The sequence below is a fragment of the Schistocerca cancellata genome, chromosome 8, assembly GCF_023864275.1.
Source record: "Schistocerca cancellata isolate TAMUIC-IGC-003103 chromosome 8, iqSchCanc2.1, whole genome shotgun sequence".
NCBI classification, from domain to species: Eukaryota; Metazoa; Arthropoda; class Insecta; order Orthoptera; family Acrididae; genus Schistocerca; species Schistocerca cancellata.
In genome coordinates this window covers 193,761,131-193,782,905 of record NC_064633.1, presented here as the reverse complement: position 1 = coordinate 193,782,905, position 21,775 = coordinate 193,761,131, and the positions used below count along the sequence as shown (strand labels likewise).

Here is a 21,775-nt window from a genome sequence, read left to right as displayed (position 1 = left end):
ATAATGTCCTTACAAGGTATACACCGAAGTGACAAGTCATAGGATGTCTCCTAATATCGAGTCGGACCTCCCTCTGCCGGGAGTAGTGCACCAACGCGAAGTGGCATGAACTCAACAAGTCGTTTGAAGTCTCCTGCAGAAACATTGAGCCATGCTGCCTTTATAGCTGTCCATAATCGCGAAAGAGTTCCACGTGCAGGATGTTGTGCACGAACTGATCTCTCGATTATGTCCCACATATGTCCGATGGGATTCACGCCGGGCGATATGATTGGCCAAATCATCTGTTCGAATTGTCCAGAATGTTCTTCAAACCAACCACGAACAATTGTGACCCCTTGTTTGTGGACATGAAGTCCATGAATGGCTGCAGATGGTCTCCAAATAGCCGAACACAACTATTTGCAGTCAGCTCAGTTGGACCGGAGGACCCAAGCCATTCCATGTAAACACAACGCACACCATTATGGAGCCACCACCAGTTTGCACAGTGCCTTATTGACCACTTGGGTCCATGGCTTCGAGGGGTCTGCACCACGTTCGAACCCTGCCAATTGAAGTCGGGACTCATCTGACGGTTTTCCAGTCGTTTATGGTCCAGCGGATGTCACGAGCCCAGGAGAGGCGCTGCAGGCGGTGTTGTGCTGTTAGCAAAGACACTCGCATCGGTCGTCTGCTGCCGTATCCCATGAAAGCCAAATTTAGCCGCACTCTCCTAACGGATACGTTGAACGTACCTGCAGCTATTTTGCGCAGTGTTGCTCGTCTGTTAGCACTGACAACTGTACTCAAAGACCTTGGCCCCTCTGTCGTTAAGTGTCTCGCTTCCCGCGCCCGGGTTCCCGGGTTCGATTCCCGGCGGGGTCAGGGATTTTCTCTGCCTCGTGATGACTGGGTGTTGTGTGATGTCCTTAGGTTAGTTAGGTTTAAGTAGTTCTAAGTTCTAGGGGACTGATGACCATAGATGTTAAGTCCCATAGTGCTCAGAGCCATTTGAACCATTTGTCGTTAAGTGAGTTGCCCGTGGTGAGAAGAAAGCCTGAAAATTTGGTGTTCTCGGCACACCCTTGACATTGTATCTCGGAATATTGAATTCACTAACGATGTCCAAAATGGAATGTCCCATTCGTCCAGCTCCAACAGCTATTTCAGGTGCAAAGTCTCTCAATTCCCGCCATGCGGCTATAATCACAAATAGAAACCTTTTTACATGAATCACCCGAGTACAAATAACAACTCCGCCAATGCATTGCATTTTAGATGTCGTGTACGCAGTACTACTGCCATCTGTATAATATGTGCATATCGCTATCCCATCACTTTTATTACTTCAGTGTACTGTATTTACAAAATGACCACTGCTAATGCTCTGTGAATAAAGTTAAAAAGGGCTCAAAAGAACACTCCTAAACTGCTGAGCTTTGATGATGAGAAAGCAAATAAAAATGGATATAGCAGAGGTAGTGCTCAGTTGAAAGTACGTTGGTGGCTGAGCTGTATCACTGTCTACCGAAACTCAAAACGGGCAGATAGCCTTGAGTGTTCCTTTTACATTCAGTGAAGGTAACGTTATTGATTAAAAGGTGCGGTCACGCACTTCTTGAACCAGTTTCGCTGAAGGTGTGACTTTTCAGTTTTCATGCAACTGAGGACGACGCCCGGTTTCGCATAAACAGAATGAAAGTCCAGAATGAGATTTTCACTCTGCAGCGGAGTGTGCGCTGATATGAAACTTCCTGGCAGATTAAAACTGTGTGCCTGCGAGGAGGGGGCGTGAGTCGTGCTTGGGTAGCTCAGTTAGTAGAGCACTTGCCCGCGAAAGGGAAAGGTCCCGAGTTCGAATCTCGGTCCGGCACACAGTCTTAATCTGCCAGGAAGTTTCACATCAGCGCACACTCCACTGCAGAGTGAAAATCTCATTCTGCAAACATCCCCTAGGCTGTGGCTAAGTCATGTCCCCGCAATATCCTTTCATCTAGGATTGCTAGTTCTGCAAGGTTCGCAGGCGAGCTTCTGTGAAGTCTGGAAGGTAGGAGACGAGATACTGGCAGAGGTAAAGCTGCGAGGACCGGGCGTGAGTCGTGGTAGCTCAGGTTGTAGAACACTTACCAGCGAAAGGCAAAGGTCCCGAGTTCGAGTCTCGGTCCGGCACACAGTTTTAATCTGCCAGGAAGTTTCAGACTGAAAGTCGGTTTGTTTGCAAGAAAATAGGATTGGTTTTCGGCACGTGCTCTTACTGTCATCTCAGATGTGGAATGTCAATTATGACGATATTAAGGAAAGGAAAACACAACACCCAGTCCAGTCCCAGGCGGGAATCGAACCCGGGCCCCTTCGGTTTGCAATCCGCCGCGCTGACCGCGCAGTTACCAGGGCGGCAGGCAATAGGATTCTCTCGTAACGAGGATGGACGTAAAGCACCGCGCGACAACGTTAATAGCTCCACGTGTTCCCATAAAACGTGAATCGGCAGGGCAAATAAAGTAGAGCGTTCCGAGCCTGGCGGCTCCAGAAATGACGCTGCAGTAGAGGGAATGTCAGTCTGTTGCATGTCAACGAACAAACCGTCGCTGTACGACCGTGTTAGCCCTTAATGTCCAAGGCGCGGTTTCACAGACCGCTAGCGTTTATTGCTACTGTGTAGCTAATGTATAGGGGTGGGGTAGGAGATTACAGCCTTCTCTAGTTGCTCTTTTCCGAATCTGCCGTGGTTTACTTTGTCAGTAGTTGCTTGAATATAATGCGGGCCTACACTGTTATTGCTTCTTTCGTGTTAGCGGTCTCCCAGACTGCACATGAGACTTAACGTTATGGATTGAGTGATCCAGGTATACGTCTACTGTTCATGTTTAATGAACCCTGTTTTTGGGGATACTGTTTCAAAATGATTTGAGGATAGTTTAGGAAGCGATGTTGGATCAGATACTGACAATGAAATTGAAAGTGAGCATAATACAGTATAGGAACAGTGCGAAAGTGCCACTTCTGAATTCCTTGAATGAAGCAAGTGATCAAAGTGAGCCGGCCGCGGTGGCTGAACGGTTCTAGGAGCTTAAGTGCGGAACAGCGCGACTGCTACGGTCGCAGGTTCGAATCCTGCCTCGGGCATGGATGTGTGTGATGTCCTTAGGTTAGTTAGGTTTAAGTAGTTCTCATTTATAGGGGACTGATGACCTCAGATGTTAAGTCCCATAGTGCTCAGAGCCATTTGAACCATTTGATGAAAGTGATGAAGTGTGGCGATTGTATCTTTAACTAGAGGTTCTGCTCGAAATACATTAGGTCGAAACAAATTTCGCTGCTCGTCGAAGCCTCTTCCAACGATGGCCAACGGCATTATTTTTTCTCATGTTGGACATAGTGAAGTGAATGCGTTTGTCAGTTTCAATTTCTACAAAGATAATACTGAGGTAAACCGTTTTAATTTTTAAGGAAGCTTGTAAAATCGTTGGTGACACCACAGACAAAAAGCCTGTCGATAAGTATCACATACGCCGTGAACTTCGTGTTTTGGGTGTAGCAGAATCAACAGTGGAAGTCGTTGTAGAACGAATGGAAAAACGCAAACCGTGCTCCACCTGTGATCAAAAAACAAAACGAAAACAACACCTTATGTTTGCCACTGTTGCAAGAAGCCAATCTGACTTGAAATCTCTACAAAGATTTCCAGCGAGTGAAAAGAAAACCTCTGAGAAGGAAACTAAACACATATAAGTTACGGTACTAGCCTAATTTTAATTTTTTGAACGTTTCGTGAGAGGTTTTTTATGTTTTTATTATTACATGTATAATAGTAAAATTATAGCATAAAATAAAAATTGGAGTGCTGCGTATTTGAGTTTTCATAACATTAACATTATCATGTAATATTACTTTCATTTTGTGTAGTATCGCCAGCCGAAGTGGCCGCGCGGTTCTGGCGCTGCAGTCTGGAACCGCGAGACCGCTACGGTCGCAGGTTCGAATCCTGCCTCGGGCATGGATGTGTGTGATGTCCTTAGGTTACTTAGGTTTAACTAGTTCTAAGTTCTAGGGGACTAATGACCTCAGAAGTTGAGTCCCATAGTGCTCAGAGCCATTTTTTTGTGTAGTATCTCGTTTAAATGCGTTTTTTTTCTTAAAAATTAACTTTAAAATTTATTTGGACGCATATTTTTTGCCTGGTAATGATGTAAACTTTATATATACACTCCTGGAAATGGAAAAAAGTACACATTGACACCGGTGTGTCAGACCCACCATACTTGCTCCGGACACTGCGAGGGGGCTGTACAAGCAATGATCACACGCACGGCACAGCGGACACACCAGGAACCGCGGTGTTGGCCGTCGAATGGCGCTAGCTGCGCAGCATTTGTGCACCGCCGCCGTCAGTGTCAGCCAGTTTGCCGTGGCATACGGAGCTCCATCGCAGTCTTTAACACTGGTAGCATGCCGCGACAGCGTGGACGTGAACCGTATGTGCAGTTGACGGACTTTGAGCGAGGGCGTATAGTGGGCATGCGGGAGGCCGGGTGGACGTACCGCCGAATTGCTCAACACGTGGGGGCGTGAGGTCTCCACAGTACATCAATGTTGTCGCCAGTGGTCGGCGGAAGGTGCACGTGCCCGTCGACCTGGGACCGGACCGCAGCGACGCACGGATGCACGCCAAGACCGTAGGATCCTACGCAGTGCCGTAGGGGACCGCACCGCCACTTCCCAGCAAATTAGAGCCACTGTTGCTCCTGGCGTATCGGCGTGGACCATTCGCAACCGTCTCCATGAAGCTGGGCTACGGTCCCGCACACCGTTAGGCCGTCTTCCGCTCACGCCCCAACATCGTGCAGCCCGCCTCCAGTGGTGTCGCGACAGGCGTGAATGGAGGGACGAATGGAGACGTGTCGTCTTCAGCGATGAGAGTCGCTTCTGCCTTGGTGCCAATGATGGTCGTATGTCTGTTTGGCGCCGTGCAGGTGAGCGCCACAATCAGGACTGCATACGACCGAGGCACACAGGGCCAAGACCCGGCATCATGGTGTGGGGAGCGATCTCCTACACTGGCCGTACACCACTGGTGATCGTCGAGGGGACACTGAATAGTGCACGGTACATCCAAACCGTCATCGAACCCATCGTTCTACCATTCCTAGACCGGCAAGGGAACTTGCTGTTCCAACAGGACAATGCACGTCCGCATGTATCCCGTGCCACCCAACGTGCTCTAGAAGGTGTAAGTCAACTACCCTGGCCAGCAAGATCTCCGGATCTGTCCCCCATTGAGCATGTTTGGGACTGGATGAAGCGTCGTCTCACGCGGTCTGCACGTCCAGCACGAACGCTGGTCCAACTGAGGCGCCAGGTGGAAATGGCATGGCAAGCCGTTCCACAGGACTACATCCAGCATCTCTACGATCGTCTCCATGGGAGAATAGCAGCCTGCATTGCTGCGAAAGGTGGATATACACTGTACTAGTGCCGGCATTGTGCATGCTCTGTTGCCTGTGTCTATGTGCCTGTGGTTCTGTCAGTGTGATCATGTGATGTATCTGACCCCAGGAATGTGTCAATAAACTTTCTCCTTCCTGGGACAATGAATTCACGGTGTTCTTATTTCAATTTCCAGGAGTGTATATATATATATATATATAATATGCTATTTTTATGATTATGTAAATACAGCGGTTACTCAGACAGCACCTGGGAAAATGTGTGACCAAAAAATGACCTGGGAAGCTAAGGGTTGAAACATTGTTGCTCTGACTAACCGATCCTGTTTCCTTCCTCATCCTTCTCCGAGGAGTACTTGTGCTCCGCCTCAAATGACCGCGTCGACAGAACGTGAAGCCCTCCTAATCTTCGTCCCCTTCCTTTGTCTGTGTTTCTTAGGCTCAGCGAACGTCCTCCAGACGGTGCTGCCTCTTGCTCCAGTTTTTGTTTTATGTAACGTAATGAAGTAAGAATAGTCACAGCGAGAAAGCGCTGGGTCCAGACTGGCGCTAACAATGGAACAAAAGCGACCGAGCGAGAACGTAAAGCGGTGGCGAGGGCCACAGTCGAGGGCGAACCTCGGGAGCCAGCCGTTATCCCACCGGCCAAGTCGTTGCATATGCGTTCCCAGAACCCACGAGACAACTGCATATAAATAACAAGCAGGTACTGATGTCAACTGCCCGCAGCGTGAATAATTAAAATACGCAATGTCCAATCAGGTATGCAAATGGACGCACTTGAATTTACTGTGCTGGTTGGATATAATTAGCTACAAGTCCCGTGGATCATTTGAGTGATTTTTATCGAACTGACGTGAACGATTTAGTTTACATGCTATGTGTACATGGTCTGTTTTTTTGCATTTGTAAGTTACTAAATAGCAGACTGGGTTATATTGAACACCAGATATTAGTGTTTAATACAACTCGTGTTCATGTTTGTCTCTGTAGCTGAGCACTAAGCGCGGCTGAACTGCGATGCGGAAGTGGGATTGGGGGGGGGGGGGGCGAAGAGGCGTCGCAAGGTGTCCCAGGTACAATTCCTGTTACTGTGAAACGAATTTTGTACATACAAAAACGTGTAAAATTCCATTTATTATCTATATTGTGATGAAATGATCATGCTATACGAGAGCTATGTCGGAGAAGATAAAGGTAATGGTATTCAGGGGAAAATAGATTTAATTCGCAGATTTTGTACAGCGAAAACCAACAAAGATTATATCTAAATGTGATTAACTTTTTAAATCGAAAGTAGGGAAGTGAGGTCTTGCTCTTCTCGTATAGCCAAGCGGGGTAGCCGCGTGGTCTCAGGGCACTTTGTCACGGTTCGCGCCGCTCTCCCCGTCGGAGGTTCGAGTCCTCCCTCGTGTGTGTGTGTGTGTGTGTGTGTGTGTGTGTGTGTGTGTGTCACTGCTTTGGTTCCAGGTCTCTGTATCAGGATTGTGCAGACATTGTTTGGAAGCTGAACTGCGGATAGCTTATCACATCGGGTCGTTTTAACGACAAGCACATACAGAGTCGAGCCTTTGTTTTATTTGGATACCAAGTACGATTGCATAGTTTTTGCCACTTTGTGCATGCAAGTCAGTATTATATATTTTCAAAGTCAATGCTTTCAAAGAATGACGAAGTGCAATAGCCACCAGGGCTTGATACATCGAGAGAGTCCGCAACTCGTGGTCGTGCGGTAGCGTTCTCGCTTCCCGCGCCCGGGTTCCTGGGTTCGATTCCCGGCGGGGTTAGGGATTTTCTCTGTCTCGTGATGACTGGGTGTTGTGTGATGTCCTTAGGTTAGTTAGGTTTAAGTAGTTCTAAGTTCTAGGGAACTGAAGACCATAGATGTTAAGTCCCATAGTGTTCAGAGCCATTTGAACCATTTGAACATCGAGAGAACACCAAATTCGCTATGGCGGAAGTAAGGTACTAAAGCTGATGAAATATAAAAATAATTCTAAATTTTGTGATTGAATTTTCTCATTTTGAGAGTACTCTAGGAGCGATCTATTTTCGTTGCTAAAAAACATTCAACAGCGTAGATCACAAAAGTATTTATTTATTTACGACAATCGGTTTCGACACAGTTTGCCGTCATCTTCAGGTCTGAAAAATCTTTTTGTTATGAAACTTGTTCATTTTACATTGAACATCACGCCAAGTCGTCGTGTGGATAAAAATCACCACATTGCAAAAGGCTTGTCATAACTAAAACATTTAAATACAAGGTCTCTTAATGTTTTTAAATATTGTTATTACAAATCTTTTATAACGTGCCATTCTGTTGACGGTTTTGCTCTTTACCGCGCAGGAGAACGGTCGCTAGGGCGGCGCGCAGCGTGTACCGTTCACAGATTTCTTTTTTTTTTTTTTTTGCATTTTTTTCTTTATTGTGCGTTGTACTTGGACGTAGCGCACGTCACATAACATCCGTTGAAGTTCGTTGTTCAGCACTTCACTCAGTTTTTTGTCCTATTACAGACGCCAGCCAGCAATCTGTCCAAACAGGCTGAGCTACTGTCTCGGCGGTTTGGTTGTAGTTCATACAGCGAGCAACGAAGTACTTGAACTAGATTTGCGCTCTGCCAAAACTACAGTTGAGTGGTTATGGTACACTGTAGAAACGATGTACTAAACATAGGATTACTGGTACTCTTGGTTGAACTGTAAGGTAAAGAAACATAAATGTACGTATAAGAGAGAAAATGGAAGCCGATAACATTTTTAGTTCATTGTGTATTTTGTATCCTTAAAGAAAATAAATTGCAAAAATTAGTTGCTTGCGCAACTTCTGTTCTTTTGGGTTGCCAGAGCAATTACTTTTGATTCAACTACGGTTTAAATGCACAGATATATACAGAAGGGTCCAAAAAATTTATCCAATGTGTAGAAGTCCATTATTGGCAAACTAATTGACTGAGTTGTCTCGTCTTCAGTAGTGTATTAGTTTGTAGTTCCCGCAATCGCCACACAAGCGTTGTATTGTGTTGTTTTGTTTTGCAAGAAGACAGTTGCCAGATAGTCAGTGTTTTGTTCTTAGTTGCACCTAGTTACTCGAGTAAACATGCCTGGCGCAAGGCTTACATTCGATGAAAGGAAGTCAGTTTTGAAGTGGTATTTTAAGTACGAAAACATTAATGAGGTTCAACGGCAATGGCGAAATGAGTATCAAATAGAGCCACCGACACGTTTAACGATTCGTCACGTTCGAGACAAATTTGAAGCCGAAGGCTGTGTTAAAGATGTACGCAAACAACGATCTGGACGACCTATAAAGGTAACAAGTTCAGCTAACTCCCGTCGTGTGTTACAACAATTCACTCGCTCACCACAGAAGTCTGTGAGACATTGTGCCCGTGAAACTGGAGTGAGTCGCTCAAGTGTTCGGCGAATTTTGAAGACAGCAAAGTGATAGTGCTACATCCCAAGATTGCTACACCTAATGAACGAGAACGACCCAAATCGTAGAATGGAGTACTGCGAGTAGTTTACTAACATGGTGCGCAACGATGAAGAGTTTGCAGAGATGATTGTGTGGTCTGATGAGGCACAGTTTAAACTCAATGGTACAATAAATCGCCACAATTGCATCTAATGGGCCGCCGAAAATCCGAACGTCAATGGAGACACAGCCGTGAATTTGCCAGGAGTAAATGTGTGGTGTGGGTTGTCTTACCGGGGCTTGATTGGGCCATTCTTCTTTGACGGCACAGTTACCGGTGAGGTGTACCTTCAGAAACTTCAGACATCCATTTTACCTGCCATCCGAGACTTGAATGGAGACGGAAGAGTTTACTTTCAACAAGATGGTGCCCCAGCCCACTACCAAAATTGTGTTAGGGAGTATCTCGACGAAAATCTACCAGGAAGATGGATAGGCCATAGAGGTGCTGTGGAGTATCCACCACGTTCCCTAGACCTAACTTCTCAGGACTTTTACCTGTGGGGATCACTAAAGGATGTCATTTATCGACAAAAGCCACGCACTTTGGATGAACTTCGAGAATCCATCGTACATTCATGTGCAAATATCCAATTGAACATGTTGCAGTCAGTAGTTCGTGCTGCAGTTTGGTGGTATTGTTTGTGTGTGGATGTTAATGGTGACCATTTCGAACACCTACAGTGATATCTTCAAGTTGGAGTTTAAGCTACACTTTCACCAAAAATGAGACAACTCCGTCAATTAGTTTGCAAGTTATGGACTTTTAAACAGTGGATACAGTTTTTTGGACCCCTCTGTATATATGTTGTTGTTATTCTGTGCTCAATAAAACGTTCATTATGATCGAAAGCAAGAGTTTCCTTTTATTACTGATAAATGCGACAGCTGCTTACGAATAACAGAAACGTGTTTTATGTAAGTTCGAAGAAGTATTGAAGCAATGTTTGATATATTTTTGTTTTGCATTTTTTTATTTTACCTTTTTGTTGGGATATTGCATTTTCTAGCGATAGATCTGGATTGTTTTCTTTATTTTTACTACTACACCCGTCTGTTACACACTACAAATAAACAATCTTCGAATTAAACCTGTATTAACCATTGGCAGTTTCAGTTTTTCTGTAAATACTGTTTATTCTTAAGTAACAGACAGGACGATAGCTCTGTGGAACAAAAATGTTCCATAGGTAACTCGTCTCTTTATATACACCCTCTCAGTTTAAGACGGTTCACCACTTCCGCTTTTTAGGAGAATATAGAACGACAATGTTCGCTTACGTAAAGTAAGAGATCGTTATGAGGTAACGCCCTATAGGTATGTAACACATCAAACATACAGGTAACGTGGGTATGACCATAACTGGCTAAAGCTGGTAGCAAAATTACCATAATCTACACTTACTTGTGGTAGTCTATGGTCGCCTACTTCACACCTGACCAAGACCTCTAGGGGAAGTTGTCGAATATCGCGTAAGTAAGTAAGTAGACATTATGTTCTTACAAGATATTCGACAACTTCCCTAGATTTATTGGTCAGGTGTGAGGTACAGTTGTAAAACTATCTTAGGTTGCCATAGACTACCGTAAGTAAGAGTAGACTATATATAGTACAGGGTGTCCAGAAAAGGACTCCTTGATTTCAAAATTAAATATCTCGAAAACAAAGATCGATAGAGGAATGCAGTAAACGGTATGTTTATTGTGAAAGCTCTAAGGAGTTTATACAGCAGTTTAAAAGAATAGTTACAAAAGCTACTAACAGATGGCGCTGTAATCGCCATACGTAATGGCTAGTATAAATAGTGATCCGAAGCCCAGAGCGATCAGTTCCACTATTGAAACGTGAAGGAGGTTAGCGTACCGAAGGAAGAGATTAAAACCATGTACTCCATTGAACAACGCGTTTTTCTGGTGCTAGAGTACCACAGGTTAGAAGAGAGTCCTACGGCAACAAGGCGAAATTTTCAAGCACGATTTAATGTTCCAAAAAGACCCGATGCGAAAACCATTCGTACGCTCTTCGCAAAATTTCAACGAACAGGCAGCGTAACTGATGATCTAGTGGGGCATGTTGGCCGCAAGCAAACCGCAGTTACGCCTGAAAATATCGCCACAGTTTCTGGAATTATTCTGCGAAATCCAATGTCATCCGTCCGTAGAATTGCATCTGAGACTGGTTTGAAGCGTTCCAGCACGCAGAAAATACTGATAAAGAGCCTAGACATGTTTCCATTCAAAATTCAAACGCACCAGGCCATACCCGTACGAGCTGTGCAACAAAGGGTTGCCTTTGCTAATCAGATGCTCACAATGATTGATAGTGAAGGATTTGATGTTGACTGCATCTGGTTTACAGATGAAGCACACTTCCACCTGAATGGATACGTGAATAAGCAGAACTGGCGATTTTGGGGTTCCGAAAAGCCATATTGGTGTGAAGCGAAACCCCTGTATTATCCCAAAGTTACTGTGTGGGCTGCAGTATGCAGCAGAGGTGTTATTGGCCCTATTTTCATTCGAGAAACGGTCACTGGTGCACGTTACGTTGCAATTTTGGAACAATTTGTCGCCACACAGCAAGCGTTAGAGGATCGACCAGGTACTGAATGGTTTATGCAAGATGGAGCCCGACCACATCGGACTGAAAAAGTGTTTCGCTTTCTTGAGGAATACTTCGGGAATCGAGTCATTGCTTTGGAATATCCCAAATTTACTGGTGCAGGCATGGATTGGCCTCCATATTCGCTGGATTTGACTCCCTGTGGCTTTTTTTTTGTGGGGCACAGTGAAAGATATGGTCTACCCGAAGCATCCCGCCACGCTGGACGAGCTTGAATCGGCGATCTCTGTGGCATGTGAATCCATTTCGGTTGAGACACTACGAAATGTGATGGCGAATTTCATTCTTCGTTTGCGCCACCTCTGTAGTGCCAATGGTGAACATTTTGAAAACATTGTGATGTGATTGTTTGCAAAGATTGTTTTCATACGATTATTTCACTTATGTATGCTGATATGAGCTGTACAGCGTATAGCGCCATCTGTTAGCAGCTCTTGTAACTATTATTTCAAACTGCTGTATAAACTTCTTACAGCTTTCGCAATAAACATACCGTTTACTGCATTCCTCTATCGATCTTTGTTTTCGAGATAGTTAATTTTGAAATCAGGGAGTCCTTTTCTGGACACCCTGTAGTTCTCCTAGCAGCCCTGTAAACCGAGATACTTGTGAACTATATTCAATTTATCCCTGGGACGACATTTTTCCTTCGTCTCAGATAGAAACTAAAACGTGTTAGATTCAGTGCGTGGAGTATTTGCTGTAAACGCAAACCCTTGTAAACTGTATTTGAATTGCTCCAAGGCCAACGTTGTGCTTCGTCCCATATAGAAACAACATGTTAGCTGGAGCGTGACTCGCCGGATGTGAGTGGAGACTCCTCCTGTTATCCCCCGCCGCTGAGAGCCCGTACATCACAGCGTGGGGCCGCAGGCGCCCAGCTGCGATCGCGACAAGGCGGCATCGCTGCAAGGAAGCCGCGAGACCACTGCTGAGAGCTCAGTTCTCCCCCTGTGGCGAACACACGAGCTACAGCCGGCTCTGCAGCTCCTAAAAATAAAGGCCGCGCCCCCACTCGGAGAGAGAAAAAGTGAGGCGCATGTTTCGCACTCCGCTGCTACCGCTGCAATAACTCAACACGGTGGTCCGACGGATGTATGTCTTCAATCGCTTTGTTTAAATCGTACACTACGACATATTGAATCCCGTGACTCCATCTTCAGGTGGCTACTCTTCTTTGTACAGCGTCAATGTAAGTCTTTTTAAATGTTTTGTTGGATCTTTTCTTGAATCTGAACAATACCTATGCAGCACGCACAAAAACTATTTCGACAGAATAGAATACAGCGGGTGGGTTTAAAAAGAAAACAAATTCTTTGCAACAAAGCTTTGGGACTTAGAAGTTTTGAAAGCGCTCATCACAATAGATTAAGAAAACGAGTTTGTATACTCTTGAGAATTTGGAAACGTCTCGATGATACAAATTTTTTATAAGCTCAGCGGTTTTCCAGTCGCCTAGGGTCCAACTGAAACGATTACGAGCCCGAGAGAGGCGCTGCAGGCGATGTAGTGCTGTTTGCATAACTACTCGTGTCGGTCGTCTGTTGCCATAGCCCACTAACGCCAAATATCACAGCACTGTCCTAAGGGATACGTCTATTGTATGTCCCCTTGAGGTTCGCCGACGACATTGTAATTCTGTCAGAGACAGCAAAGGACTTGGAAGAGCAGTTGAACGGAATGGACAGTGTCTTGAAAGGAGGATATAAGATGAACATCAACAAAAGCAAAATCGGATAATGGAATGTCGTCGAATTAAGTCGGGTGATGCTGAGGAAATTAGATTAGGAAATGAGACACTTAAAGTAGTAAAGGAGTTTTGCTATTTGGGGAGCAAAATAACTGATGATGGTCAAAGTAGAGAGGATATAAAATGTAGACTGACAATGGCAAGGAAAGCGTTTCTGAAGAAGAGAAATTTAGTAACATCGAGTATAGATTTAAATGTCAGGAAGTCGTTTCTGAAAGTATTTGTATGGAGTGTAGCCATGTATGGCAGTGAAACGTGGACGATAAATAGTTTGGACAAGAAGAGAATAGAAGCTTTCGAAATGTGGTGCTACAGAAGAATGCTGAAGATTAGATGGCTAAATCACGTAACTAATGAGGAGGTATTGAATAGAATTGGGGAGGAGTTTGTGGCACAACTTGACAAGAAGAAGGGACCGGTTGGTAGGACACGTTCTGAGGCATCAAGGTATCACAGATTTAGCATTGGAGGACAGCGTGGAGGGTAAAAATCATAGAGGGAGACCAAGAGATGAATACACTAAGCAGATTCAGAAGGATGTAGGTTGCAGTAAGTACTGGGAGATGAAGAAGCTTGCACAGGATAGAGTAGCATGGAGAGCTGCATCAAACCAGTCTCAGGACTGAAGACCACAACCATAACAATGTCCCACATTGATTTCTGTGGTTATGTCACGCAGAGTTGCTTGTCTGTTAGCACTGACAACTCTGCACAAACGCCGCTGCTCTCGGTCGTTAAGTGAAGGCCGTCGGCCACTGCGTGGTCCGTGGCGAGAGGTACTGCCTTAAATCTGGTATTCTCGGCACACTCTAGACACTGTGGATCTCGAAATACTGAATTCCCTAGCAACTGGAATGGCCCATGCGTCTAGCCCCAACTACCATTCCGCGTTTAAAATTTGTTAATTCCCGTCGTGCGGCCATAATCACCACGTCCGTAACCTTTTCACATGAATCACCTGAGTGCAAATGACAGCTCCGCCAATGCAATGTCCTTTTATACCCCGTGTATGCAATACCACTGCCATCTGGGTACGTGCATATCGCTGCCCCAAGAGTTTTCTCACCTCATTGTATATTCTGTGCAGTTTGCTTCGTTTCTTTGGATTAGATACTTTTGTCTCAATCTGCTCAGCACTTTGTCTTTCGTGCCGTAAATTGCGTAAGTTGGACGTACTCAACTTTCAACACTTTCTTTGCACATTCCGGCACCTCAGTTTGCACTACCCTCCTTCCTGCAAGTGTTCGTCATTAAATGTACTGATCTCAACGGCCTACGGCTACACAAGTACGTTTTTCACACAGCTGCCCTTGTTTCACGCAACACGCGCTGCACTTTCAGTGGTTGCCGCATGTGCGGTTTTCTCACGCAGGTTGAAGCCCAGGAATTACGATCACAGGTGTCTCGGTATAAGATTTGGCAACGTTCACTATGTACATACAATTACTATTAATTACGAACTGAATTTCGCTAAATAAGAATGTGGTTCCTGCAATATCTGCTGCGGTAGTTGTGAACAGGCATCGACAACGATGGCGTGAAAGAAAATACTGGGTTAAGCGCGACTGCTCCTACAAGCAAACTGAATGCTAATCCATACAAGTTCTTAGAATACTACAGAATGTCTGTCAACTCACTTGAAATGATTTTGAGCATGGTTAGAGGCACAATTTCTAAAAGAAATACAACCATGAGAGAATGAGTCAGTGCAGCATAAGGGTAACTTTAAGGTACCTTCTATTTTTCTGAGTACATGCTGTTCCAGAAAGGTATGTCGATTTTTCCGCAGCGCGGTTGTAAAATCGGTGGCGACACGTTTTGCAGACACATGTGGACAGAGTTAATTTGTCAATTAACACGTTGATATTATGCGAAACACATTTATTTATTTGTAACTAATGTAACGCAAGAAAGGATCTCTAATAGAATTTAGGTAAATCGCCGGTCGCCACATTGCGCTGCTGGAAAGGTAACAGATTTTTAGTCATCCAGTACCGCCATTCTTCATAGATCGGCTCCTTCCTTAGCCATTTTGCACTTCCTGTCGATCTCATTTCTGAGACGTTTGTATTCCTTTTTGTCTGCTTCATTGATTGCATTTTTATATTTTGTTCTTTCATCAATTAAATTCAACATCTCTCGTGTTACGCAAGGATTTCTACTAGCCCTCGTCTTTTTACCCACTTGATCCACTGCTGCCTTCACTATTTCATCTCTCAACGCTACCCAATATTCTTCTACGGTAGTCCTTTCCCCAGTTCTTGTCCATCGCTCCCCAACGCTCTCTCAAACCCTCAACAATCTCTGGTTCTTTCATTTTATTCAGGTCCCGTCTCCTTAAATTCCTACCTTTTTGCAGTTTCTTCAGTTTTAATCTACAGTACTTAACCAATGAATTGTGGTCAGAGTCCCTGGAAATGTATTACAATTTAAAACGTTAAGGGGTAGAAAGCACCACCATATGCTGTTACAGAGGTATGAATTCAGCAGTCCAGTAGATACGGCTGCACAATATTGCGACAAACTGGAGAGACGAGAATTGACATGGTTTCAGTTCTAAGTCTCTGTCTTACCATTATATAATATATTTGAAACCTTCCGGTGTCTCCTGGCCTCTTCCACGTATACAACCGTCTTTCATGATTCTTAAACCAAATGTTACTTGTGGACCATTGACCTTGCCGTTGGTGGGGCGGCTTGCGTGTCTCAGCGATACAGATAGCCGTACCGTAGGTGCAAACACAACGGAGGGGTATCTGTTGAGAGGCCAGACAAACGTGTGGTTCCTGAAGAGGGGCAGCAGCCTTTTCAGTAGTTGCAGGGGAACAGTCTGGATGATTGAATGATCTGGCCTTGTAACACTAACCAAAACGGCCTTGCTGTGCTCGTACTGCGAACGGCTGAAAGCAAGGGGAAACTACAGCCGTAATTTTTCCCGAAGGAATGCAGCTTTACTGTTGTGCGTGGAGAACTGCATCAAACCAGTCTCAGGACTGAAGACCACAACAACAGCAACCTGTGATTACGTTGTGCTCCGTGCAAAATTCTACCAGGCGGCTTCCTCCATTCTTTACCCCTCCACCTCATATTCTCCTACTATTTTTCCTTCTCTTCCTTTTCCTACTATTGAATTCCAGTCCCCCATGACTACTAAATTTTCGTCTCTCTTAACTATCTGAATACTTCCTTTTATCGCATCATACATTTCTTCAATCTCTTCGTCACCTGCACAACTAGTTGGCTTATAAACTTGTACTACTGTGGCAGGCATGGGCTTCGTGTCTATCTTGGCTACATTTTTACCCGTTTCTTGTTTTATGAGGTGTTTTGCTTTGGTTATTCCTATTTCTTTTTCGGATCTCTAGTGAGAAACTTCTGACTTTGTACGTCTATATTTCTTGAATTATTGGTCATAATGTCATAAGGGGGTTAACATGATCGTTTGCGCATATGCTATAGCTAACGAGATTGACTACCCGTTTTAAGAGGTGGTCGCTCAGAATTGAGCTCACACCAATACAGCTGACCCCTGCCGAGCCGTCTGCGCAGCTACGGTCCGAGTCGTTTTGTGTGCACCGTAACGGCGCCCACTAATCTGAACGAGAAGATGGCTGCACCAGTCACGTGATAGAGTTAGTTCCTGATAGGGCCGTGTCTATAGTTGGGCTTGTCGAGCAAATGCAGTCCCGACAGTCCGGAGACAGTGCACTAGGATATTTCTGTTGCTAAGCAACGATAAAAGTGTGTGTGTGTGTGTGTGTGTGTGTGTGTGTTTTGGTGCTTATGGGCGCTCAACGTCGAGGTCATCAGCACCCTGACACGCAGGAACGAATGTGGACAGACCTAATAAAACCGAAGCACACACGCAAAGAAAGCAGGAAAAGATGGAAAATGCTACATAAGAAAGTAAAACATAAGGAAAGCGAAAACGTAGCTGCAAGAATGCCACAGGAAAGTGTCATTGGCTGGCCACTTGCATAAAATATGGGCAAGCTTGTCACACAGTGAGCAAATTAAGACCCTCTCCCTAAAATCTTTGTAAAAATATTTGACAAAGAACTTCAACCTCATTCGTCCGAGTGTTTCCGAAAAGAGACGACAGATCCGCTGGCAAGGCAGCCGCGGCCCGCTGGTCGGAAAATAAAACGCAATCCAATAAAACGTGGCGTACAGTGACCTGGACGCCACAAGTACCACACATTGGAGGGTCATCTCGCCGGAGCAGGAAGCCATGCGTCATAGGGCTGTGGCCTATCCGAAGCCGAGTTAGAAGAACCTCGTCTCGTCTACGGGGTTGGAAGGAAGTACACCACACACGCGTTGTGGGCTGGACTAAACGGAGCATATTGTCAGTCATTTCCAGCCAATCATCCTCCCACTGACACATGACTTGAGCTCAACAGCGAGGTGAGTGCGTGCAGGGGGATAGCACGCTGAAATACTTGCGGATAGAGACACGCCTCCTTTCATTCCCAGCAATGCCGACGCGCCCCGGAACCCAGCAGAAAGCCAACACCTTCCCCAGTCGCTGTAGTTGGAGGAGGGCATCCTGTAGTTGGAGGAGGGCATCCTGGATGGTCTGGACTATTTTATCTGCTGGATACAAACGTTGCAATGAGTGAAGGGCACTAGTGAATCGGAACAGACAAGGAATTTAGGACAGGAAGAATGTCTCATCTGCTCCAGTGCCCGCAATATTGCAGACAATTCTGCATCAGTAAAAGTCTGAGGCAGTCGAACCTGGAGGACACGATCCGAAAAAACAACAGAGCAACCAAAGGAATCCCCTTGTTTCGACCCATCCGTGAAAACAGCTACATAGTCGTGGTGCTCAGATAAAATGGCAGAAAATGTTGCATTAAAAGCGGTGGCAGGAGTGCAATCTCTCTTGTACTGCACCAAATCTAAAATCACTCTGGGCCTCTCCAGTAAGAACTGCGAGGCAGGCGGCGTACGCACCTGTTGACGGCGGCGCCGTAGGTGCGCGTGCAAGGCGCGGCGGGCGCCATGGAGAGGAAGACGGCCGAGTAGTTGCGCGCCAGGCGCACGATCTCCTCCCCCGCAGAGCGGCCCGCCACCACGGCGCTCGTGTTGCCTGCAACACGACACCAACAACCTGGTAGTGTCACGGTCAACTTTGCTTCAAACAGACTTTCAGCCCGTGCCTTTGCAGACAGGGCGACAATTACTGAAAAAAAACCAAAATTCAAAAACGTAAATTACACTACTGGACATTAAAATTGCTACACCAAGAAGAAATGCAGATGATAAACGAGTAATCATTGGACAAATATATTACACTAGAGCTGATAGGTGATTACATTTTCACGCGATTTGGGTGCATAGATCCTGAGAAATCAGTACCCAGAACAACCACCGCTGGCCATAATAACAGCCTTGATACGCCTGGGCATTGAGTCAAACAGAGCTTGGATGGCGTGTACAGGTACAGCTGCCCATGCAGCTTCAACACAATACCACAGTTCATCAAGAGTAGTGACTGGCGTACTGCGACGAGCCAGTTGCTCGGCCACTATTGACCAGACGTTATCAATTGGTGAGAGATCTGGAGAATGTGCTGGCCAGGGCAGCAGTCGAACGTTTTCTGTATCCAGAAAGGCCCGTACATGACCTGCAACATGCGGTCGTGCATTATTCTGCTGAAATGTAGGGTTTCGCAGGGATCGAATGAAGGGTAGAGCCACGGGTCGTAACACATCTGAAATGTAATGTCCACTGTTCAAAGTGCCGTCAGTGTGAACAAGAGGTGACCGAGACGTGTAACCAATGGCACCCCATACCATCATGCCGGGTGATACGCCAGTATGGCGATGACGAATACACGCTTCCAATGTGCGTTCACCGCGATGTCGCCAAACACGGATGCGACCATCGTGATACTGTAAACAAATCTGGATTCATCCGAAAAAATGACGTTTTGCCATCCGCGCCCCCAGGTTCGTCGTTGAGCACACCATCGCAGGCGGTCCTGTCTGTGATGCAGCGTCAAGGGTAACCGCAGCCGTGGTCTCCGAGCTGATAGTCCATGCTGCTGCAAACGTCGTCGAACTGTTCGTGCAGATGGTTGTTGTCTTGCAAACGTCCCCATCTGTTGACTCAGGGATCGAGACGTGGCTGCACGATCCGTTGCAGTCAGGCGGATAAGATGCCTGTCATCTCGACTGCTAGTGATACGAGGCCGTTGGGATCCAGCACGGCGTTCCATATTACCCTCCTGAACCCACCGATTCCATATTCTGCTAACTGTCATTGGATCTCGACCAACGCGAACAGAAATTTCGCGATACGATAAACCGCAATCGCGATAGGCTACAATCCGACCTTTATCAAAGTCGGAAACGTGATTGTACGCATTTCTCCTCCTTACACAACGTTTCACCAGGCAACGCCGGTCAACTGATGTTTGTGTATGAGAAATCGGTTGGAAACTTCCCTCATGCCAGCACGTTGTAGGTGTCGCCACCGGCGCCAACCTTGTGTGAATGATCTGAAAAGCTAATCATTTGCATATCACAGCATCTTCTTCCTGTCGGTTAAATTTCGCGTCTATAGCACGTCATCTTCGTGGTGTAGCAATTTTAATGGTCAGTAGTGTATAACTCAAAAACCAAAAATTTTTCACTTAGAACACTTTGATTCTCAGCGGCTCATGTATATAGGGTGAACCAAAACTCGCGCTCTCGGATACGACGGTGCAATTCCTTGCATGTTAACAGTACGAGAATATATCTACAAAAATTTCGTTCAGTCCACATTTTCGGTATGAAATGTACCTCAATGAAAGGTAATTTGGCAATACTGCAATGGTATAAGCGACAAATATCTCCATTCACAGCTGTGTAGCTGTGCTGCACAGTTAGTACCATGAGGAGAATTTTGCGTTGCAATACGCGAGTTCGAGTCCGGGTCCAGATACAATTCTTTTTCAGTTTCTAATTTTATAATATGTGGCGTGTTATTAGCCTTCTTGATAGTTATACAGTAGGTGTTACACCGAACACATGCAATTATTTAATATTAAACACAGAAATTACAAACAAATCGATTTTATCATTCCACTTTTAAAGATCAATTTTGCCTTTATACATTTACTCTGTTCTCTACCACGCAGTCCATTGACAATCTGTCCGTAATAGGGCATTTAAAACATTACAACTGACCCCAATAACTAAATTTAGTATGCAGTTTAACATCTTCTCGTGGATGAGATTTTAGTTATTTCTGTCCTATGATAGTAATTTATTTCTAAGCCATTATTACACTTCTCGAATATGTCTGAGATGCCTGACCATTAATTGTTAGCTGTATGTCCATCTTTTCAGAGATGGTTTCGGGACTCGGCTGTTCAGAACGTAATGTTAAACCACATATTTCAGCCGTGTAATTTCCAAACTATTTTATTTGGCTATTAGTTTCAGCGGGTTACTACGCCATCGGCAGATGATGGTTGAACTAATTGCTGTAGCGCCGAGGTTGGAATCTTCCTACACGTCGGTCAGGGGGCCTGAAGATGACGTAGCAAATCGCCGAAACTGGCAGCCAAAGAAATAAGTTTGGAAACTAGACGGCTGAAAGATGTTTGATTTGACATTCTACAATAATTGTTATGTTTTCTGAAATAAACCGCTTTCAGCTATAGGTGAACTTTTACAGGAACACGACCTGTTTTGTGATTTCAAATCACATCTTCAGGTGTAGATACGTCAGTGAAACATAAGTCCTGATATGGGAAGAAGAGGGATTCAACCTTCTCAAAACCAAAGGCCCGCAATAAGGAGGGCGTTATAGTTTAAATTGACCAGTTGAGAAACTGACATGTTAAGAGCGCGTTTACTTCACCCCTCCAACTGCCTCACCGTGCAGGGCCTTCCTCAGTTCCGCGCGGACGTCATGTCGTTTATATCTCGGCGTAGATGACGTGATCCGCCTGCAGTTTCTCGGAAAAGGCAGAAGACGGGTGAGTGAAGAACCGGCAGGTCGGGTTGCTTGCACGTGCATTTCCTCTTACCGGCTGGCGATGTGCTTCTCTCTAACAAACCAAGTCTCTTCCATTTACAGCACCGCTGCGTACTAGTCATCTGGTTGTTACTCTTGCGATAGGTGCTCGTGGAGAGAGAGAGAGAGAGAGAGAGAGAGAGAGAGAGAGAGAGAGAATCAGGCCCTCTATATAACTACAACCACTTTGTATTCCTCACGACGAGATGTGTGCATGCTCGCAACGACAGTAAAGAACAGTGGACGATCAGCGTTGGAAGCCCCCAAGTGACCGCCCCTACATAATACAGTTTCTGGTGTTAATATTGTTCTTCTCGAATTTCATCTCGCAGCACTAAACAAAACGAAGTGCAAATTTTAGTGAATTTCCACCACTTACTGTGACTTTTTGCAGTCACTCTCAAAAAAATGGCTCTAAGCACCATGGGACTTAACATCTGAGGTCATCAGTCCCCTAGAACTACTTAAACCTAACA

General features: G+C 45.3%; 1 protein-coding gene across 2 annotated transcripts in view; it reads right to left on the bottom strand.

Annotated features, from left to right (window-relative positions):
- Positions 1-21,775, bottom strand: part of LOC126094517 (protein goliath-like) — a 618,703-nt gene that overhangs the window by 71,029 nt on the left and 525,899 nt on the right. For both annotated transcript variants that reach the window (XM_049908931.1, XM_049908932.1), the window contains exon 3: positions 18,243-18,378. In XM_049908931.1, the coding sequence (XP_049764888.1) occupies positions 18,243-18,378 (136 nt within the window). The remainder of the gene's footprint in view (positions 1-18,242; positions 18,379-21,775) is intronic.